The sequence below is a fragment of the Lepidochelys kempii genome, chromosome 15 (genome assembly GCF_965140285.1).
Source record: "Lepidochelys kempii isolate rLepKem1 chromosome 15, rLepKem1.hap1, whole genome shotgun sequence".
Taxonomy (NCBI): Eukaryota; Metazoa; Chordata; order Testudines; family Cheloniidae; genus Lepidochelys; species Lepidochelys kempii.
Genome location: NC_136394.1, coordinates 27,166,474 through 27,191,224, shown reverse-complemented (window position 1 = coordinate 27,191,224; position 24,751 = coordinate 27,166,474). Strand labels below are relative to the sequence as shown.

Genomic DNA, 24,751 nt, shown 5'->3' with positions numbered 1-24,751 from the left:
TTTAAAATACACATATTCTCTGTCACTCTTTCCTTCTCTTTTCCCATTGCCATGTTATCTTTTAATCCTTCCCTTCTTCCTTACCTCAAGGCCCATTCCATTCTTTAAATTACTGCCCGAAAGACTTTTTCCCTTTAAATTACTGCAGGTACAAGCTTACTTCAAATTTCTCCAGAACACTTTCAAACCTTAGTGAGGCCAACTCTAATGCACTGCTACACTATGTAGTTAACGTCTCCAAGCAGCACTTTAATAGTATGTATATGCCAAGATAAGTATACCGCCTTTTCAGGCTTACCAGAATTTTGTTGTAATTGTGTCTTGTGTTGTTTATGACATTCCAGAGATTTTCAAACATATCTTCCTTGGGCAAAATTGTGCAGTAACCCAATGCCAGGTTATGATCTATCAAACGACAGTTGAAAACCTATAGACATTAAATCCACAATAAGCATACTTTAGAAGCTGCCAGTTAAATAAATGTCCAGTTGTTATACATATCTAGTGTCCAGTTATACAAAGGTCTATTGGCCTTTTAGTTAAGTTGTATAACTGTACATTACTGGATTCACAGGTAGCCTTTTAAAACCTTGATTAAATTTAAGAAGGTTGTGAGAAATAAGAGAAAAGTACAGTAAACAGGGAGAGAGAATGCATATAGATCATACATGTCATTATTACTTTATTTCAATAGCACCTGAGGGCTCCAAATGAAATCAGATCCCATTGTACTAATCACTGTACATACACATAGTAAGAGACAGGTCTCCCTCTTACAATCTAAATAGAAAAGACAGCCAAAGAATGGGAATACTAATTCTCCCTCTTTACAGATGAGGAACTGAGGCGGAAATATTAAGTGACTTGCTCAAGGTAACATTAGATGCCTGTGGCAGAACTGGGAACTGAAATCAAGTCTCCACGTCTCCTGATTCCAAGTCAAGTGCCTTAACCACAAGACCAACCTTATTATTTAAAGCTGATACTATGCTCAGTTGGGGCCTGTACAGCCTAGATGTGGGATTGGAGAAGTAATAAAAGAATGCAGTAATGAGGCTCTGGAGTGAGCGCTCTAGTATTCTTCAGAAGAGAGGGACATGGAGTGAGGAAAATGGGCTAGAGGGGGTTTCTCAGACCTCAAATCAGAGACGGGAAGGCCCCATGCAATGGTTCTTTCTGTATACATAAGAATGGCCATACTGTGTCAGACCAAAGGTCCATCCAGCCCAGTATCCTGCCTTCTGACAGTAGCCAATGCCAGGTGCCCCAGAGGGAATGAACAGAATAGGTAATCATCAAGTGATCCACCCTCTGTCGCCCATTCCCAGCTTCTGGCAAACAGAGGCTAGGGACACCATCCCTGCCCATCCTGGCTAACAGCCATTGATGGACCTATCCTCCATGAATTTATTTAGTTCTTTTTTTTAACCCTGTTATAGTCTTGGCCTTCACAACATCCTCTGGCAAGGAGTTCCACAAGTTGTGCAAAAATACTTCCTTTTGTTTGTTTTAAACCTGTTGCCTATTAATTTCATTTGGTGGCCCCTAGTTCTTGTGTTACGAGAAGAAGTAAATAACACTTCCCTATTTACTTTCTCCACACTAGTCATGATTTTATAGACCTCTATCATATCCCCCCTTAGTCATCTCTTTTCCAAGCTGAAAAGTCCCCATCTTATTAATCTCTCCTCATATGGCAGCCGTTCCATACCCCTAATAATTTTTGTTGCCCTTTTCTGAACCTTTTCCAATTCCAATATATCTTTTTTGAGATGGGGTGACCACATCTGCATGCAGTATTCAAGACGTGGGCGTACCATGGATTTATATAGAGGCAATATGATATTTCTGTCTTATCTATTCCTTTCTTAAGGATTCCCAACATTCTGTTTGGTTTTTTGACTGCCGCTGCACATTGCGTGCATGTTTTCAGAGAACTATCCACAATGACTCCAAGATCTCTTTTGAGTGGTAACAGCTAATTCAGACCCCATCATTTTATATGTATAGCTGGGATTATATTTTCCAATGTGCATTATTTTGCATTTATCAACATTGAATTTCATCTGCCATTTTGTTGCCCAGTCATGCAGTTTTGAGAGATCCTTTTGTAGCTCTTCACAGTCTGCCTGGGACTTAACTATCTTGAATAGTTTTGTATCATCTGCAAATTTTGCCACTTCACTGTTTACCCCTTTTTCCAGATCATTTATGAATATGTTAAATAGGACTGGGCCCAGTACAGACCTGTGAGGGATACCACAATTTACCTCTCTCCAGTCTGAAAACTAACCATTTATTCCTTCCTTTTGTTTCCTATCTTTTAACCAGTTACCAATCCATGACAGAACCTTCTCTCTTATCTCATGACTGCTTACTTTGCTTAAGAGCCTTTGGTGAGGGACCCTGTCAAAGGCTTTCTGACAATCTAAGTACACTATATCCACTGGATCCCCCTTGTCCACATACTTGTTGACCCCCCACAAAGAATTCTAGTAGATTGGTGAAGCATGATTTCCCTTTACAAAGACCATGTTGACTATTCCCTAACAAATTATGTTCATCTATGTGTCTGACAATTTTGTTCTTTACTATAGTTTCAACCAGTTTGCCCGATATGCTTACCTTAAAGCATGCTTACCTTGTGTAATAAGGCCAGGACAGCAGCGACAATCACTGAAGTGGACTTTTGTTTCATAGCAATAAGAAAGCTTTTGGCATCAGCTAGCATTTTGCCATCATGTAACTATTGAAAAGAAAAAAGAAAAAAAAAAAAAGGACAGGAAAGTAACTGTTAAGGGTTAAAAAAAATCACTCTTTTACAAATTATGACTTTTGTCACTTAAGAGATATTTGCAAGTAAGTTGTAAGTTATATTTTCAGAGTGAATTAAATGCTTGAGAAACATTTCAGACTGAGAGCACTGGACACAGAAGTCCTCTGTTTATCCAGAAGAAGGATGTAATTTGGATAGTGAAACCTGCAATGTTCCCCTCACCATCCTATGGTAATATCCCTCAACCCTGATGGAAAAGAGAAGCCACATCAGAAGAGGGAAGACAGTGGAAGGGTATGTTTGTTATCAACACCCATTCAACCCCTGGTCTCCCTAAAAAGTCTCTCAAGAGTCCCAGTTAGGATAGTGGTTTTGCAATGTGAAACTGTCGTCCATTAGAAGGGGAGACCACCAGCTTGTTTCATACAGGCAACTAAACAGCTCATCAGATGGTGATGAGATGAACTTCTAGAGAGAGGTTGTGTATCACAATACCTATTCCTCAGCCATATTTGGTAGATTTACTTTCAGTGAAATTCAGCATAGGTTTTGTCCATACCTTCTCACCCAGGCACATATCCATGTTGTTTGATACACAGTGCTGAAGACAGGATCCAAACAGACAGACTATTAGTCGCAAGGCTAACTCACACTGACTGCATTCCATTAGGTTCTGAAGCAGTGCACAGATGGGCGTTTTGACTGGCAACAGGAGGTTCTGTCCTATGGAATGTTTCACCAGAAAAAAATGATTAGCTTATATATTAAGGAAGCTTGTATGTCAAGTCTAATTAAGTTTTTGACATTTACATTGAAAGCTGATTTCTCTCTCTCTACATTAAGGTATTCTTTGTTAAAAAATAATGATAATGGTGCAGATTATATTGGTAGGTCAATTTTAGCCTCCTTTACAAACTTCATGTTCAGAAGTTAATGCCTAAATAAAAAAATCCTCTTTAGGTTAACAATCAGATGTTGTTTGTCAGCTGTGGACTCTTGCAGAGACAATCAGTCATTTCTGAGCAGTTCTCTTCTCTTCGCTATGAAAGGACCTACAGGGTATTATTAGTACTAATTAGCTGGTCATCTGTATCTCAAAGTGCTTTAGAAATGAAGGTCAGTAACATTTTCTTCATTTTACAGATGAGGAAACTCAGGCGCATAAAAATAAAAATGATCTGCCCAAGGCATGCAGGTGAGTGGCAGATACAGGTCTCTTGACTCCCAATCAAGTGCCCTATCCACTGGAGGGGAGGTACCTGGAGGAGCAGCAAGGCAGCACACAGAGCCCTGTGCCCTCACCCCCCTCCCCCGGGCTGCAGGGACATGGTTCCGGCTGCTTCCTGGAGCGGAGCGGAGCAGGGGCCAGGGCAGCGCCCTGGTGCGTGCCGCTGCCACCCTGGAGCCCGCACCCCGAACCTCAACTCCCTGCCCTGAGCCCCCTGCTGCACCCCAAAAACCCTCTTGCACCCCAACCCTCTGCCGCACCCCTCCTGCACCTCCTGGGGCAGGGAGGGGGCAGAGTTGGGGTAGAGACTTCGGGGAAGGGGTTGGAATGGGAGCAGGGAAGTGGTGGGAAGAGGCGGGGCAATGGCGGGGCCTCATGGAAGGGGTGGAGTGGGGGCGGGGCAGGGGTAGCGAGGAGGGGGTGTCAGTGATGCGGCCCTCGTGCCAATGCACTAGTCCTCATGTGGCCCTCGTGGTCATTTGAGTTTGAGACCCCTGTAGTAGACAATTGCTTTTCTGTTTCAAGAACACTCTTGTGTGGGTTACCATAGAGTTGTATTATGTCAATCTTCTTGTTCAATCTGTATGTGAGGTCCATTTTTGGACAGTTATATTCATTTTAGATATATACAAATGGGCCTCTCCAAAAGTGCTGGACACATACAAGAGAGCCTCAGAGTATGAGCACCTCGGGAATGGAGGTTCTTCTGAAATGTTCTTAACTTTGAACAAAATGTTATGGTTTTTCTTTCAAAAGTTTACAACTGAACATTGAGTTAATACAGCTTTGAAACTTTACTATGCAGAAGAAAAATGCTGCTTTCCCATTTTTTTTTTAGTAGTTTACATTTAACACAGTACTTTACTGTATTTGCTTTCTTGTGTGTGTGTGTCTCTCTGCTGCTGCCTGATTGTGTACTTCCGATTCCAAATGAGGTGCGTGGCTGACTGGTCAGTTGGTAACTACGGTGTTTGTAACTCTGAGGTTCAACTATAGAAATAAAACCCTTCCATCTTCAACCCACTCATCCACATTCAACCCATCCCTGAGGAAGTGTATAGCTTTGTGACGTGCCCTGTAAGATAACCGAGGGAGGCAGGGGTCCATTTCATATTCAAGAATGAGAGATGAAGGATCGTCTTGTGGTTAAAGTACTGGATTGGAACTCAAGATAGGTTGGGTTCAATTCCCAGTTCTGTAAATTTCCTACATGGTAAACAAGTTGCTTAGGCTGTCTGTACTGCAGTTTCCGATCTTCCACTTGTATGTTATACCTCTTTCTCACCTTTTGCTTGTCTTGTCCATTTAGAATGTAAACTCTTCAGAGCAGGCAGGTGTGTTTGTACACTGCCTACAACAAGGCCCTGAGGCATTATTGTAATGCATCCGATGAAGTGAGCTGTAGCTCACGAAAGCTCATGCTCAAATAAATTGGTTAGTCTCTAAGGTGCCACAAGTACTCCTTTTCTTTTTGCGAATACAGACTAACACGGCTGTTACTCTGAAACCTATAGTTACAATACAGTCAGTACCGGTAACTAAATTAAAAGCTGTGTTGTGCACTGTTTTTTAGTGGTCCTCAGCTGTAGTTTATAACAGAGGGTTGTGGCCATGTATGGGTATAAATATTCCATATTAGTGGGAAGACTTAACCAATTGTTTAGCATTAAATAGGTATGTTCTTGCTTTTGTGGGATTAAATTAAACACTTAGTAACATTTTAGAGTATTTTACTCTTGTGCTTTTACTATGTCTTCATAGTACCTTTAATAAATGGACAGTTTGCCAAGCTTACAGAGTCCAAAGGATACATCTTGTTATCTGCAAATGAGACAAATGTTTGTGAGCAGTGCACTAAGATCTTAGCAAAGTTATAAACATTGGAAATTACTATTAAAATATTATACTTTGAAACCAATACAAAAATAAAGCTAGAAAATTAATTAGTGCCCCGTTCTGACTGTAAGAGCTAGGATCTTTTCTGTGATTTTCTTGTGTATAACTGGATGTTACTTCGTAAGAGGGGAACCATTTTCTCATCTATGCCTGAAGAAATATAAATAGATTGTTTCCATTAACCCTGCTGGAGCTATGTGTAAATTCCTTTGCCTGGATGGGACTGTAGATCTCAGACATTTTCCCATGTGAGGGAAAAAACAAAACCAAAACCACCACAGCCAAACACAATTTCCTTCATACTCAGAAAGTTTGATTTTCAGCTTACTAGTCAATTAGTATATCATTTATAAATAGATCTGACCCTATCCAAGAATGCTTATAGATAAAAAATGAAATATTTATACAATGAAATATTAAGAAAATGAAAGTGTATATTTACCATTCTACACAAGAAATAAATAGTTTTAGAATATTCAGTGTTTCTGATGCATAACTGAAAATGTAAGTCTCTTGACAACACCTAATACAATGCAAAAGTCTATTCATAATTGCTGAAGTTATCAAAAACCTTTGTTAGGGGAAGACTGGGGAATGATATCGGTTTCAAAAAAATTGTGTACTGAATTATGTATATATTCCTACCTAAAAACAGTTTAATATGAAATGGGATAAAGACTGTACACTAACTCATAACATTAAGGAATAAAGATTACCAGCAACAGGCACAAGGGAAGAAATAGTTTCATATGCAACCGGGAGCGCCATCTGTGGATCAAGAACTATTCCATCTTCACTAAAGAAATCATCGTAAGTCCATTCTTCATAAGGATCCTTATCAGCTCCAAAAGATGCTGCCTAAATTAACACATTGCAAAAAATATGAACAGGTAATAAAATGCATGTAAAGTTCCATAAAGGTATTATCAGCTAAAAAGTATGCATGATTGTAAAACTAATAAATTGCATGACATTACAGATCAAGTTTCCAAATTTAGGAAGAAAAGATGCTCATGTCTGAAAATATGTCCTCAAGATACTTGTTTTTGCTGGGCACTGGGAATGAAAGACATTCCCTACTTCTTTTGTGGGCATAACGCCCACTAATTTTGAAAGGGAGATGTTTTTTAATTTGGCTTTTAAAAACAAAAAACAAAAATCTTGTGTTTTTGTTTTGAATTTTCAATCCCATATATTTAATCTCAACTAATTCTCCATTGAATTAATGGAGGTTGGCCAGCTGCTCCTGTATATGTGTTTCAGGCACAATTTCCATGTGCATTATTTTTTGAAAAATACTAACCAGTGCATTAAAGTGTATTCATTTATTGTTAGCATTCCAGAGAACATTTGCATTTTCTAATATTAGTTTTCACAAGAACTAAATGGAACTGAAAATTAACCATTTAAGATTGGACTCTCGAATCCCAAATCAGGGGCTGATCAAAAGCTCATTGAAGTCAGTGGAAAGATTCCCATTGACTTCAGTGAGTTTTGCACCAGGCCATAAGTGCCTTTTTTTGTTCCACTTGTTTGGTCTATGCTAGTTAGACTGTAAGATCCTTACATTTTGCGCAGCCCAAACTGCTGTTGGCCCTCAACAAACAACAAAAACAGTAACAAAGGGATAGATCAAACTCTTGAATGGTATCTTAAAGTTGTTAACTGATGGGAGCGTCCCCAAGTTCTACATATATTTATCAAAAAACTAACCGCCCACATACATATCATTGTATAACCTGACCACTTTTTGTAAAAGCTTTTTCAGAATCAGTGTTCTATGATTTCAAGCTGTCTTGGCAACAGAAATTAATAGACATTACATTAAGAGTATTAATAATGGTACCCAAACAGATGTTTTGGCAAGACAAGATGCATAATATAAGATATAATCGTTTTTGTTCTGGGATATAGGAGACATGAGGCAGAGGAGTTGATAATATATCATTTAGGTCTGGATGGCAGTAGCTAATTAGCATCTATGATTAGATATTCCTCGGCAAGCTGACAAAGATGCACAAACAGTGAATATTTCATAAACCATTGTAAAAGAAAAATTTAAGCCTCAAATTGTTTAAATTGGAAGATGTTACCTTTGCTATAAATCCATAGTTTTCTATTTGGCATTGCCCGTAAATTTCCTTAGCAGCCAATGTATATTTACATAGCTCCAGAGAATCTAATAACAGATCTGTGAGAAATTAAAGTTATTGTCATTCTTTTATGTAAGTTATATATTCTCTATTATAAAGAAAATCACCATCTGGTGTCACCCATTTTTACAGAGGTATGCATGCATAGAAATTCACTTTTTGTTTTCAGATTTCATAGAAAAGTGATTTGTCTGAAAATCTAGATTTCATCATGAACACAAATAAGAAACTATGATACTGGATTACCTGGACTGCATATTGTAGCTGCTTGGCATGCCATCTCATTTATCACTGCTGGAAAGTTCAGTCCTTTAGGTGTGATCATTGGAACGTCAGCTCCCAACATATGACAAAGCTTTTGGCAAGCTAAAAACAGCAACTTCCCTGTTTGTTCATTACAGTGATGTTCATATAAATCTCTTTAATGAAAAAAAGGGAAAATTAATGTTAGATTTTTATTTAAGATCAAACTCATAACTTGTCTTTCTTTTGAGGTATTAATATTAATCCAACAAAATCTAAGAAGTGAATTAGCTCACCAATAGGTGGTGCTGCTGGTCCTGAAATCTGAATAAACTGATATGCAAGAAAAAGGACAAGTGCTTGTCTATAACTACGGACTGTTGTGAAATTAGTTATAAATTATTTTAGTTTAACTTCCATTTTGTGCCACTTTCAGGAAGATAATTGAAAAGTAACTGAGGGCCCTAACTAAACAGGTGTGTTGATTAAAGAGTTTCAGCTACCAAAAGCAGGATAGCTTAGGGTTTGGATGGTTTCCCTGTATTCATGGGACTCAGGAAGCTCAGCTATATATAGTGGCTGGCTAATATTGTCTACTTGAATGATTCTTCATCCAGTACAACAGTATTAAACTGCTATAATTAAAATACACACCCTCACTCAGCTGTGTTACCGAGATCCTTCACCTCGGCTATCTTCACTAGGAAAGCTGCAGGGGCACAGCTGCAGTGCTCCAGCTGCGCTGCGGTGGCGTTTCAGTGTAGCTATTCTCTACAGCAAGGAAAGGAGTTCTGCTGTTGCTGTAGTTAATTCGCCTCCCCGAGAGGTGGTAGCGAAGTCGATGGAAGAATAGTTCTGTTGACGTAGCATTGTCTATGCTGGGGGTTAGGCCAACTTAACTATGTCGCTCAAGGGTGCAAATTTTTCACGCTCCTAGGTCGACTCATCTACATCGCTTAACTCTTTAGTGTAGACCTAGCCTTAGTAAAGAGGATGGCATTAATAACCATGTCATGGAAAAACACACGGGGAGGCTCCAAACAATCCAAGGTGAACCTACTCTTGCAATCTTGTACACAACACAGTATATTGCTTAAGTGGATCTGCTGTGCGGCTCCTCTTCCCTCTAGTCAGTCTTGCCTTTGCATTACAGCTACCAGAGCTACTATTGCAGAGTACCAGAAATAGTTTACTGCATACTTTTTCTTACCTTAATGCTAACCAGTCCTAAACTCTTCTGAAATTTTACCTGCATATCTTTAGTGCCTCTTCAATTTTTCCAGCATCTAATGACCTCAGTGCCAGCTTTGCCCCCAACTCTTGCTCTGTCCTTTGCAGAAGCAAAGCTAGTCTGTAAAGTCTTGATTCAGTGGAACGGTTCTTTGTTTTACTGTCATCTTTGGAATTTGTTGCTTGCATTTTTCTAGATTTTGCCATGGATTGGATACTTTCATAGGCTTTTATGTGCTCTTCAAGGAGCTGAGACATCAACAAATGATTCCCATAATCCTTGACTGAAATAAAGATATCAAAATCCTCCTGCAACAAAAAGTAAAATAATAGAACAGAACTTTCTTACTCATGTGACTTACTTTAGAAATTTGTTTTGTTTAAGTTTTTACAAAGTTCCAGCCTTGCCTCAGGTTTCTCACTTTTTGAGTGGGGGATACAGAGCTTAGAAGAAGCTAGAGAGCTAAAAGCTATTGAAGCTAACTTAGAATTTTACCTAACTGACTTAAAACTTAAAACTAAAACTTAACAGACTAATAAACTAAGAACAAAGAAGCTTGGCACTTAGAAAACTTAGTAAACAAGCTCCGAAGCTCAGAAACACAAAACTTAGAAGAAGCAGCTTAGACGCTTAGATGCCTCTTGGCATGGTGGGTCACCCCTCTTATAGGGCATGGGTGCTTGAGCCCTTCTTCCATGACCAAACTTAGTTTTCTTACCCACCAAAATGTTGGGGTACACTTTATAGGTGGGTATGTTTGTATGTATGAATAACATATACCTACATATTAATAATATTAAATTAGTTTTACATTGGTTATTTTTGTTTTTCCGGTTATTTTGGTTTTTTCCTTGTGGTGTATCTGTTTACCAAGGGCATGAACTTCAGAAAGCTCCCTAAGCCAGCCTACTTTAATGCATCCTTTATCTATTTAAGTTAAAGGTTACAGCCATATATGAACCTTATGCTTAACTTATTACTATTTATCTAATCCCAAACGTATGTTTGCTCACTTTGCCTTAGCTCAACATACAGGATATGGCCTGTAGGTCCCTTGCATTACAGCCAAACTACTTTAATATAAACCTATAATAATAAAACGAACAATTACAACCACAAAAATATATATATATACGCAAGCAAGCAGGCTAGCCCTATAGGCTACACTAGAAGGAGACTGGAACAGAGCACATTAACAGAAAACAGGAAAAGATTTCTGAGTTTTAATCCCAACTCTGCAAATGACTCACAGCATGGCTTTGGGCAAGTCACTGCTAACAAGGCAGTGACTAGCTTGGAGCATGCCATAAAAGTAATGGTGAACATCAACACCACTAAGGGCATGTCTACACAACAAGGCAATGCGCATTATGGAGGTGTGATTTCTAAAGAACATTGAAGAGTTATGCATTAATTGGTTTGTGTAAACCCTGCGACCCTGAAAGTGCACAATAAAAGTTCCCTGGTGTTCTTTAATGTAAGACCATTTAAAATTGTACCATTAAGGTTCTCTGTCCATTAGACCACAATTCCTGACTAGTAAGAATCCTAAGAATCATACTCCGAGCATGTGTCTTGCTGCACCGTGTAGATATGCCCTAACTCAAGATTAAGTGGTATGAATTTTTTTCAGCCACCAACAACATATGCCCAGGGAACTTTAGACCAGGATGGACTGATTTAAATCAGCAAGCAAGAAACCTTGATTTAAATCCATTTTAATTTTGTTTTCTTGGGCTATTTTCCCAAACAAAGGTTCATTCTCATTGATTTGCAACTAAATTTAGTTTTTACACTAAGTTTCACACTTCACTTTTTGCTAACCAGGAGGATATACTATATCTATACATATTTATTTAAGCAGTTATAAAGCTCAAGATACATTTATTCAAAATTCTTAATTTTTACGATTTTTATTGTGTTAGAAATGGGAGTCACATTTCTTATTTACTATATGATTTTTTATTCACAACTTCTGTCAAGCTGCATTTAGATGGAAATTGGAATTAAATTAAAAGTGTTCTCTCTGCACCTGCTAGCTAAACTGCAACGAAAAGTAATTAAGGCAAAATCATTTCTACACAACAGAAACTGGAAGTATTCACATTTGAAAAAATGTAAATACCAACATCTTTGTAAAGACTGAAAATAATATAGATACTGAATATAGTATATGACATTTGAGACATTTAATAAAATTTGAGCTGATATTTTCCCCCTGATTCTGTATATATTAAATAATCAGAAGCCTTTAACTCATAAAAATTTGAGGAGGGCTTATTGATGCAGCACATTAGTTTTATTAAATTTAAGTTATACTAAGTTTAGGTCTTAACATAGGTTGTCATAATTTCAAATTAAAAATAAACCTGTTTAAAAGTAAAAAAGAGAAACATATTTAATGTAAATAAAATCAGGGTTAATGTATATTTTTTAAAATATATATATATTTATTTTATCCACTCTGCTTTATATTCCTTAAAATACTAGCATGGAAATATTTTAAATGACAAAATCTCTCGATCAATCTTCATCATCCATAGCCATTTGAACATTTTAAATTTATTTGTAAGTCACTATTACACACAGAGAACATAGTAAAATAGTAGCTAAAATTACATTTTAATAGGATGGATTTTTAAAAATGCATCATTTAACAACATTACTCAGGGTAATTTCAAACTTATTTTAATTTCTTGTAACTATAAAATACTTACCTGCAAGCTAGCAAGTGTTTCAAACATTTTTAAGTTTGCTTTACATTCATCTTCCTTCAGAGGATTTTCTGTAAGATAGGAAAAATAGTTACTTATTGAGCTACTTACTGGGACAATACATAAAGGGGTAAGTTACAATTTACCTTTCTGAATGCTAAGCAGGAATTTAAGAACCTCCACAAGTGTCTTTGTTATACACATTTGTGTTTTGCGCTGGAAAAAAAATAGTGATAAGTTAATATTTCATTTGGCCTTTTGTAGGTAAATAGTCTTAGGTATACAGCTCAGATTAACTAATTCTGCTGCCATCACAATTACATCTAATATAGGCAATATTCAGACATTACTACCAATGTCAGGTAGAGACCTCTCAAGCTTTCATTATAGTGAAGACATGGTCAAGACTACTTATTTTTCTAGGATTTATTTTAATGAATCCAAAAGCAAAGGAAACAGAAATTCAATAATACAAATATGTATACTTTGTACATGTAACATTGTAGTACCAAAATTATTTACCATAGTCACAGCAATTTACTGGATTATAAATGAGATTTGAAAAAACAAAACAAAAACAAAACAAAAAAACAACACAACACAAACCTGGTAATTTAGTTAGACAAAAACAGAATCAAGAGCCTAGAATAGCCATTTTTAAAATACATTTTATTCTTACTAGTGAAAGTGCATATCCATAACTTGCAAGTATTGAAAGAGAAGGTTACTCATCTTGTAACACCCCTCGGTGGGCAGCAATCAATCCAGCGGGGGTTGCAATAATATAGACACGATAAATCAACTGCTGAGTGCTCTCCCGTTGACTCTGGTACTCCACCAGAATGAAAAGTGCAAGCGGAGTCAACGGGAGAGCGGTCAGCTGTCAACTTACCGCAGTGAAGACACCACGGTAAGTAGATCTAAGTACGTAGACTTCAGCTACGGTATTCATGTAGCTGAAGTTGCTTATCTTAGATCAACCCTGCGCAGTAGCATAGACAAGCCCTGAGGTTCTTCGAGGCCCTGTGGGTGCTCCACTTTAGGTGTGTTGGTGCCCTGTACTTCTAGTCAGAGACTCGTGGTAGCAGTGCCCCAGTTGATCACACACGCACGGCAGCCGTCTTGTGCCACTCTGAGCGGTTACCCCGCACATGCAACCAACCATTACCCAGTTCCTTCTTTCTACCCCCAGAGGATCAAGCTGAAACTCCAAAGTAGAGCAGAGGAGGGTGGGTAGTGAAGCACCCACAGGGACAACCATCTCGAACAACCTCAGTTACTGCACAAGGTGAGTTACCTTCTCTTCTTCTTCGCGGATTGTCCCTGTGGGCACTCCACTTTAGGTGACCGAAGAGCAGTGTCCCTCGGTGGAGAGAAGGGACTTCGGAGTTGATGTATACATGGTGGAGAGCACCAATAGTCCAAAGTGAGCATCTGCAGCTGACTGCTGTTCCAGGGCATAATGTTTGATGAAAGTATGGGGCAATGCCCAGGTCGCTGCTTTACAAATATCAATGATGGATACGTCTTTGAGAAAGGCTATCCATGTGGACATAGCTGTAGGAGGGTGTGCGAAGTCCAGAAGAACTTGCAGATTGTAATTTTGATAACAAAACTGGATACAATTAGAGATCCATTTAGAAAGTCTCTGTTTGGAAATGGTTTGGCCTCTTGATCGTTCTGTTGTGGATATGAATAGCCTGGACGATTTCCTGAATATTTTTGTTCTCTCTACATAGAACGCCAGCGCTCTGCGAATGTCTAGTTTGTGGAGGAATGCCTCCCTGTTATCTGCGTGCAGCGTGGGAAAGAATACAGGTAAGTAAATGGGTTCGTTGAGATGGAAGAGGGAGGTGACCTTGGGTATGAATTTAGAGTGTGGGCCATAGCGCTACTCTGTGCCTGAGGTTTGTTTGGTTCCCTCAGAGTTGAGTTAGGAGGCTTAGTTTTGCTCCTATGAGAGCTAGACTGCACCAGGTCTTTTGCTCCTCGGGATGTCTCGGTACCGGACGGCCCCGGTGCCTCACAGTCCAGAGCTCTTGATGCCATCGGTACTGGGGCAGTTTTTGTGGTCGGAGATCACGTTCTAGGAGGTGAATCATGGTGTGGCGAAGAGCAAGACCACTTTTTTGTGGCTTTTTTAGGACCAAGGACCTTACCTGCAGGTGAGGACTGGTGAGGAGGTGTCCTGGACTTGGGGTCGGAGCCAGGTCAGAGGGATCTCTTCATCATTAATAGTTTTAGTTGAAGGTCCCTAGCCTTCCTTGTCCTCGCTGTGAATTTCTTGCAGTGGGGACTTTTGGGAAAGGTGTCTCTCCCTCAGGCAACAGACACACCACACGTGGCTGTCAGCCACTGGTATTGAAAGTCTGCAGGTCAGACAGCGTTTGAAACCTGGAGAGCCAGGCATGTCTGAGAGGCTAAACTGAATAGAGAATGGGAATAATCCCAGTCTAATGCCTTTTGAGCAACTGCCCCAAATTAGGATTTACATTTGTAATTTAATTAATACTCATGGGAGGCAACTATGCAGGTCTCTGTACCAAGATGAAATGTGCCTCAAAAATATGGGGAACATTTCTGACAAAGTGGTTTTACCTTACATCATTTGCTTTTTTACAAATGGATGAATGGATACAGAAAGCAAAAGATATTCACCTTCATATCTCTGAAAGGTACATTAGCTTTTACCAATTCTCCATTAATCACCCTCTTTTTCTACGTGTGCTAAAAGCAGCATTTAGAATGATCAACGTACATGTATTTTGTGAAGTGAAATTAGTTAGTACCTCTTCAGAATTATCTGCTTCTTTCTGTAATACCAGTCTTGCCCATATAGACAATCTCTCTGCAACTTTCTCAGCGTCAGCAAGAGGCAGAGATTTTAATAAGTTTAGAGATTCCTCTCCCTGAAAACAAAAAGGTATAAGTCAAAAACAGTTTGACAAGACTTAGTATTTGCTGTTGAAAGAACTTGAATTTTCTTGTCAGTTATCTTATGCATATTATCTCATCTCTTTACTGTCTGACATTATAATGGTGCCCCACCAGATGAGAGACTTTTTAAGTTCAATTTACAACTTGGGGAGTCTATTAACTTTCTCCTTTTATAGAACAGACAGTTTGCCATAACATACAAACTCGCTAACATCCCAGAATAGTTTTTAGCATGTGTAGATCCTTTGATTCAGAGATCTGAGGGCAGCTAAACTGCAAGTTTATTTGTTGATAATTACAATAGGTAAAGAAAAAAGCAATTTCTTTAAGAGTTCTTGCAAAACTGTTGATTAGATAGCATTTGTACAATGCTTCTACATTTACAGCACTACACAAGTATGACTACTTTTATTACCACATGCTGGTAAGAAAGTGGAATAGCAGAAGTTGGCTAGTGTTGAAAAAGTGACTTTCAGATTTTTAAGGTAAGAAACTGTACTTTGGAGGGGGCCTGTCTGGTTCCTTTCCTCAGTTAGAGGAGCCTACCACACTGCAGGTCCATTACAGGGAGGAATATCCTAGACCCAGATCCTGATATGCAAGAATAATCATAGATAAGGCTACCTTTATGTCACGGAGGTCATGGAAGTCACGGAATCCATGACTTTCAGAGATCTCCCTGACATTCTCCGCATCAGCCGCAGGGGCTGTGGGACTCTGGGGCTGGCAGCCAGCGGGGCCCTGGCAGGGTTCCAGTGACAGCAGTAACAGAGGGGAAACCTCCTCAAGGTTCCAGTGATAGGTGACAGCCTTGTGCGGGGGAAAGGGGAAACCTCTGGTGAGTGGCTCGGGGCGTCCCATTTTCTCTTTGGGAAATACGTTCACCCTGGAGCTTCCAGCTGCCGCAGGCAGAAGGGGAACCTCACAACTCTCCGTCACCACGGTGGCGGGGGAAACCATGGAGCTGCAGCAGCAAAAGACTCAGACAGGTCACGGCTTCCATGAATTTTTTGTTTATTGCCAGTGACCTGTCCGTGACTTTTACTAAAAATAACCATGACAAAATCTTAGCCTTAAATCATAGATAAAGGTGACCAGCAATTCAATGACTAAACAGTCTCCTATCATAATGCAGCAGTACTAAAGCCTTGAATTCCCTACTAATGCATGCTGAAGGTTCAGCACATTCCTGAGCTCCACTAACATCAATAGGACTTAAGGATATGCTTAAGTGCTTTGGTGAACTGTGACCTAAAATGTCCAGTCAGAAAGCTCTGCAGAAGAGGAAACCACTTGCTAGTCACAGGGATGCAGAAGGAGGGTGTTTGTGCTAGTAGAGTTGCTCAATACCCCTTCCCACAAAAAATGGTTTGTGACATACTCCAACTCTTAGGCTCTCTTTAAAACATGGAAACTGACTGGTTTTGTAGTGATAAACACCCATTTTTTCATGGTCTGTGTGTATAAAAACATCTTCTGTATTTTCCACGGTATGCATCCGATGAAATGAGCTGTAGCTCACGAAAGCTTATGCTCAAATAAATTGGTTAGTCTCTAAGGTGCCACAAGTCCTCCTGTTCTTTTTGTGTCAAATATGGCAATTCTGCCAAGCCAGAAATGACTTTTTTTTTTCTTGCTGGCTTGGAGAAAGTCAACCACACTCAACAGCAACTGCAGAAAAGCTTCTTAGAAGATTTCTAGCATACCTTATTTTAGCATACACTGTTTTCATCCTTTCTGGCAGTGAATGAAGGAGGATTTACCATGTTTTACACTTTATGTCAAAACATGGTAGTTTCTGTAGTGTACACATGCTTTCAGTGACTATGCATTAGTTCATGGAAAACCATGATAAATTTAACTTACTCATATCTTAGTCTATATATATAGGCTTGATTTTCAATACTATCATACTGGCTACAACCAGTGTTAGTAGTATGATTGAATGAATTGCATACACAGATGTTTGTCAAACTGCAGTAACTGTGCACAGTTCTGAAAAATAGGCCCCAAGTATTTTTAAATGTAGAGATCAAATGACTATTAAAACTTTCATACCCTATCTTGATCAATCAGGTCCACCATCCTCAAAATATAGACTTCCACACTTGGCAACATGTATGCTGCTACAATGTTCAAAGCATCTTCCAAAGAAGTAGGGGTATCTTGTTTAAGAATGTATTTCACGAGTCTCTGAAACAAGAAAACAGACATGGATACTAAATCTTGCTGGAAATGTTTAGAAGTAGAACTGCCAGGGCCTTGACTCCCTGCCTGAGGTTTTCCCCAATGCTGGAGCCTTTCATTACAGCAGGGAAAAGCTCTGGCATCAGGGAGGCAGCAGTACACTACGCTGCTAAAAATAGCAATGTAGATGTGAGAGGCAGTCCCTGGGCATGTAGAGAGCCATGCAGGGTACATACCGTAAAGTTCTAGTGCATCTGGATTTTACTTGCCTAAGCAGTGCCTCACCAACTACACTGCTATTTATACCCGTCTTAGCTGGGCTGTGATGCTGAGCCAGCAAGGGTTAAAACAACCAGCAGGCTGCATGACCCAAACATAACCTTTAGGACATATTAGAAGAGTACTGAAATGGTAAACAGGGCCACTCTTTGTGGATAGTTAGAAAAGCCATGTTAAATAGACTACAGTCCTTGAAATGTAGGCCTGTATTGTTAGAGAATTAAGAACAGATACTAATTGTATTTATCTGTGTTTACCGATATCTTCTTAGAAGTTTAACAATGTGATCTAATTTAGCTTGCAGATGCTAAACTTCTGTTCCTGTCAATGATGTTTCATGACTATATTCTATTGATTCAGAAATCAAAAGGGGATATTAATATTTAGATGGAACGTGTGGTGTAATATAATTGTCTTCATTTGTCTTTGAAATTTGTAGTAGACTACCTGTGAACTGTCTGATGGTTAATTGTCTTATGCTAATGCAGCGTTTCCCAAACTTTTTTGGCCACGGAACACTTTTTAGCCTATTACGGAACACTTATATTATTTTGTAGTCGTTTGATTTTCAAATAAAAAATTGCGTTATTTATGCTCAAATATATTTTATTTTATAAAACAAAGCAAAAATACAAATTTAAAATAACTTGAACTAACAATTTCTAACTGGAAAGCACGTATAAAGTAGTACAAAAATCAAGTGCAAGGGTCAAAATTAAATTCTAGATTCTTTCACGGAACACCTATTCACATTGTGTGGAACACCAGTGTTCCGTGGAACACAGTTTGGGAAATGCTGTGCTAATGAATGCAACTAGTTTCTGGTGTAAGCCTAGGAAATAGGAATTAGCTTCAAAGCAACAATATACATTACCTATTCTTCAGCCAAGGAAGCCCTGCTGTGACCACAGCTTGCTTCCACTAGAAAGGAAGTCGTACCTGATCCTGTTTTATCTCAGTTCTGCTTAAATTTTGTCACGGAAAGTCTAAGTCACAAGACTGAGGTCTCCAGGTCTGGGATTATCTCTGCAATTTCTCAAGGAAGAATTTGAAAAAACTATGCACATGGACAGCCTATTGGACTATAACCTTTTAAATTGATTCTAGAAGGATTTTTACAAATCAGCAACCTCACCACTTCTGCTATGAAACTGACCTAAGAATTGTATTCATATCTGTATGTATAATGATCTTTAACCATCACAGTACTTTTTATTAATAAATTTTAGATTTAGTTAATAAGGATGGGCTGTAAGCATGTACGTGGGTAAGATCTGAAATATTCACTGACCTGGTAGGTAATGTATCGGATCTCTTGGGATTGGTAGAACTTCATATATGGCAAATAAGGCTTTCAGTAACCCTCACTATATTAGACTTGACTGTCTGGAGGGGAGCCAAAGGTTGGAATGCTTAAAGAGAACTGTATTTTGGCTTCTTGATAACCAGTAAGCATTACGGAAGCTATTTAGTTACTGGCTTGGTAAAATCTAATTAGATAGGATCCTATCAAATTCATGGTCCATTTTGGTCAATTTCATGGTCATATGATTTAAAAAACAAATAAAAAAATCATGATTTCAGCTATTTAAATCTGAATTTTCACGGTGTTGTAATTGTAGGGGTCCTGACCCAAAAAGGAGATGTGGGGGAGAGGCAGTCGTAAGGTTTTCATGTGCGGGGGGGGGGGGGTAGCGGTACTTCTACCCTTACTTCTGCACTGCTGCTGGCGGCAGCGCTGCCTTCAGAGCTGGGCAGCTGGAGAGCGGTGACTGATGGTGGGCATCCCAGCTCTGAAAGCAGAGCCAGCATCAGCAGCAGTGCAGAAGTAAGAACATAAGAATGGCCATACTGGGTCAGACCAAAGGTCCGTCCAGCCCAGTATCCTGTCTACCGACAGTGGCCAGTGCCAGATACCCCAGAGGAAGTGAACCTAACAGGTAATGATCTAGTGATCTCTCTCCCGCCATCCATCTCCACCCTCTGACAAACAGAGGCTAGGGACACCATTCCTTACCCATCCTGGCTAATAGCCATTAATGGACTTAACCTTCATGAATTTAGCCAGTTCTCTTTTAAACCCTATTATAGTCCTAGCTTTCACAACCTCCTCAGGCAAGGAGTTCCACGGGTTGACTGTGCACTGAGTGAAGAAGAACTTCCTTTTATTTGTTTTAAACCTGCTACCCATTAATTTCATTTGGTGGCCCCTAGTTCTTATATTATGGGAACAAGTAAATAACTTTTCCTTATTCACTTTCTCCATACCACTCATGATTTTATATACCTCGATCATATCCCCCCTTAGTCTCCTCTTTTCCAAGCTGAAAAGTCCTAGCCTCTTTAATCTCTCCTCATAGTGGACCGGTTCCAAACCCCTAATCATTTTAGTTGCCCTTTTCTGAAACTTTTCTAATGCCAGTATATCTTTTTTGAGATGAGGGGACCACATCCGTATGCAGTATTCAAGATGTGGGCGTACCATGGATTTATATAAGGGCAATAAGATATTCTCCATCTTATTCTCTATCCCTTTTTTAATGATTCCTAACATCCCGTTTGCTTTTTTGACTGCTGCTGCACACTGCGTGGACGTCTTCAAAGAATTATCCATGATGACTCCAAGATCTTTTTCCTCATTAGTTGTAGCTAAATTAGCCCCCATCATATTGTATGTGTAGTTGGGGTTATTTTTTCCAATGTGCATTACTTTACATTTATCCACATTAAAGGATGGCATGGTATGGTATTGCCACCCTTAGTTCTGCGCTGCTGCCTGCAGAACTGGGCCCTCAGTCAGCAGCCACCACTCTCTGGCTGCCCAGCTCTGAAGGCAGCAGCGCAGAAGTAAGGGTGGCATGGTACAGTATTGCCACCCTTATTTCTGCACTGCTGTTGATGGGGCACTGCCTTCAGAGCTGGGTGCCTAGCCAACAGCCGCTGCTCTGCAGCTGCCCAGCTCTGAAGGCAGTGCAGAAGTAAGGGTGGCAGTACTGCAACCTCCCTAAAATAACCTTGCGACCCCCTGCAACTCCCTTTTGGGTCAGGACCTCCAATTTGAGAAACACTGGTCTCCCCCATGAAAACTGTAAGTATAGGGGAAAAGTATACAAAAGACCAGATTTCACAGGAGGAGGCCAGATTTCATGGTCCGTGACACATTTTTCATGGCCATGAATTTGGTGGGGCCCTAATTATAGAATAAACCACCAGTCTTGAGGTTGTTTGCCCTATTCTTTGCAGTTTGCCTGATTAAGCATTCTCACTATAGGCCTCCAGTGACCATGGCCACATGTGTGTTCAGTGTCTGTATTCTACACCTCGCCATAAGTGTAGACAGAGCCCAAGGGACATGAGAAATGCTAAAGATCTAATCTCTAGTTGTCTGAGAATTGCCGATGATGCATTGGGGCGGGTGGGGGTAGGAAACAGACTAAGACTGCTTTTCAAATACTTTGCAGAGATCTGTATTGAATAGAGTTTTTCTTTACCAAGCATCTCATTAAGAAAAAGGACAGTGCACCAAACCACAGGTAGTTACAAAATCCCATTTGGATTAGAAAATGCAGGACTACATTTTCTTTCTTTTGTAACCATCTCATTCATATTATTTGTGTTTGGTTCCTTTGTACAGGATAATAGCCTGTGGTAGCATTAAACAATGGAAAGAACTAATAAGCACCTTTCTGAACATGTCTCAACAGTAGACTACAAATGCTCACTTCTAATCCAGCCAACAAGCCATTTTAGTAGTTCTTAAATTATCCTGTCTCCCAAAAGCAGGAGAATGAGGACTAAAAGTTACATTTACTTTGCTGATTTTATTTTTACTTGTTCTGGATTGTCTTTGTGTGGTCTGATTTTTTTCAGTAGAGCTCGGCTCTCATTTAGACTATCTAAAGGAAGAGGCCAGACTTTTCAAAAGAAATAACAGAACAATGGGAGCTGCTGGGTGCTAAGAGCTTTTCAAAGTCTGGCCCCTAAAGTCTTGTCAAAATACTCAAAGCCTTGTGCAGCCTAGTAATCTTTATTTGAATATATATTATAGAAGCAAAGTAAAAATATAAATAAAAATAGTATCTCTCCACTTACCATTATCATCTGTTTGTCCTTTAAAAGATTAGTATCTCTTATTCCATAGCCCCGTAACAGCTTCTTCATCTCCATCAGTCTGGAACTTTCCCGCAATAACTTCACTCTACAAATAGATGTGTCACTATTATTAATAGCTTTGCTTCTTCTTACTGCATAATTTTTTAAAAATAAAGGTAAAAGAGTTCTACCCTGAATTCTAATTGAAAGAAAAAACAAACCAAAAAAAGAGTAAAGTAGCTTACAAGATTTTGAAGAGATAGGTGTTAGGAGTTAAGTAATGTTCCCTTACTTGACATGTTTCATTTCCAAACACTGCTTCACTAGCTGCTCCACAGCGGCACTCCAAGGCACCACAGCACCATGCATTATCTGCAGTACTGCATCAAATATCAGCTGCAAAGAAATCCAAATTTCTATGAAAACAAACCTCTATATTATAAAAATCCTTCAAGTATAGTTTACCCATGACTCAGTTAGATACGGAAGGTTTCTCCCTTCCCAAACTCCATTCATACAAGGAGGTATCCCCAAGTTTTACACAACACAGACACACCCTGAAAGCCTTCAAACTACCAGAATAATTTATAGCCCAATTCTATTAGAGTTCCACATGCAGAACTCCCATTGATGTTATAGCTGTGTTTTATATTTTTATAGTTTTCTAAGATGTGTGCTTTATTTTTTTCTACGTTTCTGTCTTTTGGCAACCTTATTAAAAGGGATTAGAGAGCTTCTTCCAAAAATTTTAAATAAAATATTAAATCATGCAAGGTGTGCTCCAAGGTTGTATAAAGTTCTTGAAGGTAGGTCTAATTGTTGTTAGATTACTAAAAGACTCAGGAAGTTGCTCCTGCAATGCTTCAAAAAATGTATATGTACCTTAACATTGTATTATACGAGAAAAAGAATTGCTGATAATGAAACAACTCTTCTAAAAGATAAACCTAAAACTACAAAGCCATGGTGACTGAGGTAATCCTGGTAGCTCAATGATAATGCAATGCACAACCACACTGGATGCTCTCCAAAATGGCAACCACTGTGATTCCCCCCCTGAAATCATGAAAATCGAGGGTGCTCTGCACCTTGCAAAAGGCCACTTGTATAACTACCCAGGACAGCGGGAAAGCAGAAAAAAAACCAGCCTTAACTAAAGGGAAAGGGAAAAGGCACCAGATGAAGCAAAGAATCCTCTTAGGACTGACTGAAATGCAGGACGGTATTTGGCCCATCCCTTACTCCTACCACGCAATGTATTCTGTTCTTGAATATAAACATAATTTTTTCATTCATAACATAATAAACAAGCTTAAAATCCATTTGTACATTTATTTAATGTACTTACATCTGTATCAGATATGCAGCCAATGACAGCTATTGCCTTTGCCTCCCACGCAGTTTCAAACACGGATGTAGATCGTGTACAACAACGTTCTAGCAAGTCCTGAGTATTTTGATAAATAAAGTTTAATATTAAACATTCAGAATTATGGCAGGAGCATTCCATAATTTAAACAATACTAAGGACCAGATTTTTTCATTCAAGGATATCAGAAGCTGGCCCTAAATTGTAAGAGTATATAGCAAACAATCATCCTTGACTTCTTGCCTAAAATAACATCCCTTTAAAAAGGGAGGGAAAATGGATACCTTTATATACTGCAAGAGAAGTTCATCCTGTTGTAGATTATGTTCCCATATGTATGGCTTTATAAACTTCTCCAAAATGGATGGAATGAGCTCTGGTGCCAAAACTTTATCAAACATGCGGAATACTATTGTACTTGCATTCTCCTAGGGGGCAGAAAAACACTTACAAAAACACAAGCTCCAGAGCATGTTAGAGTAGCACAACGAACAGCATTCTTCCCTCATTTCTCTAAGGGCCTTATCCAATGCCCACTGAAGTATAAGGAAAAGCTTCAGGCCCTAACGTTCATTGCCCAGCCCAAAGAAAACCAACCCCCCTACAGACTTCTTCCACAAAGCCTTCTTGTGTTGAGCTAAACTTTTGATTTCTCCTCCACTACAAGCTTGTAGTGTCACCCAATAGACACTATCAGAAACTGTAAACTAATAGGGGAAGGGACGATGCCTAATCACATATATATAGCAGTTTATATCTTGAAAGCATTTCCATGCAATAAACATACTTCATGACACCCTTTTGTGGTGGTTTAATATTATTATTCCTGTGGAACTCTCTTCCAGAGGATGTTGTGAAGGCCAAGACTATAACAGGGTTCAAAAAAGAACTAGATAAATTCATGGAGGATAGGTCCATCAATGGCTATTCACTGGGATGGGATCCCTAGCCTCTGTTTCCAAAAAGCTGGGAATGGGTGACAGGGAATGGAGCATTTGATGATTACCTGTTCTGTTAATTCCCTCTGAAGTACCTAGCAGGGGCCACTATCTGAAGACAGGATACTGGGCTAGATGGACCTTTGGTCTGATCCAGTATGGCCATTCTTATGTATAGGGAAAGCAAGGCACAGCAAGATTAAATGATCTACCCAAAGTCAAAGGCCTTGTCTACACTTGCAGCAGCATGTAGGGTACATGTAGCTACTTGGTATGGATACAGTGGCAAAATGAGGACAGACACATGCATGGAATTAAGCAGCAGGTCACAACTTTAACACAATGGAGGGGCGCTACCTGCCCATCACCCATATTCTCTTATACCAGGCATTTAATAGGTTCCAGTGCAGGGGTTACAGGGCTCCTTACTACATAACCCATAAGACAGGGTAAGCTCTACTCAGCCAATCTTTCAGGCCTGAGCTCCAAGTCTCATCACCCTCCCCACCAAGAGGGAGACAGAGGGTGTAGTAGGGTGAGGACCTTGGCCCTCAAGGGTCACAAGGTCTGACCTTGGACCGCAAAGGCCACTAGGTCTCACCCTATCACTTGAGCCTGAGGCCCAGTACCAAAATCCCAGGTCTTTTACCTCTGGGAACCGTTCACAGTATTCTCTTAACTGCACTAGAAACCCAACGCAAGTTGCGA

The 24,751-nt window shown here is 39.5% G+C and overlaps 1 protein-coding gene across 1 annotated transcript in view; it reads right to left on the bottom strand.

The window, feature by feature from the left end:
- The window catches only part of KNTC1 (kinetochore associated 1), a 74,840-nt gene that overhangs the window by 27,686 nt on the left and 22,403 nt on the right, over window positions 1-24,751 (bottom strand). Inside the window, exons 25-40 of the mRNA XM_073313054.2 lie at window positions 23,390-23,533; window positions 23,085-23,183; window positions 22,029-22,132; window positions 21,737-21,842; window positions 17,237-17,371; window positions 15,031-15,150; window positions 12,388-12,457; window positions 12,245-12,312; window positions 9,546-9,835; window positions 8,300-8,472; window positions 7,994-8,091; window positions 6,617-6,758; window positions 5,769-5,825; window positions 3,336-3,499; window positions 2,642-2,746; window positions 299-427 (exon numbers count right to left, since the gene is read on the bottom strand). Of these exons, the coding sequence (XP_073169155.1) occupies window positions 299-427; window positions 2,642-2,746; window positions 3,336-3,499; window positions 5,769-5,825; window positions 6,617-6,758; window positions 7,994-8,091; window positions 8,300-8,472; window positions 9,546-9,835; window positions 12,245-12,312; window positions 12,388-12,457; window positions 15,031-15,150; window positions 17,237-17,371; window positions 21,737-21,842; window positions 22,029-22,132; window positions 23,085-23,183; window positions 23,390-23,533 (2,004 nt within the window). The remainder of the gene's footprint in view (window positions 1-298; window positions 428-2,641; window positions 2,747-3,335; window positions 3,500-5,768; window positions 5,826-6,616; window positions 6,759-7,993; window positions 8,092-8,299; window positions 8,473-9,545; window positions 9,836-12,244; window positions 12,313-12,387; window positions 12,458-15,030; window positions 15,151-17,236; window positions 17,372-21,736; window positions 21,843-22,028; window positions 22,133-23,084; window positions 23,184-23,389; window positions 23,534-24,751) is intronic.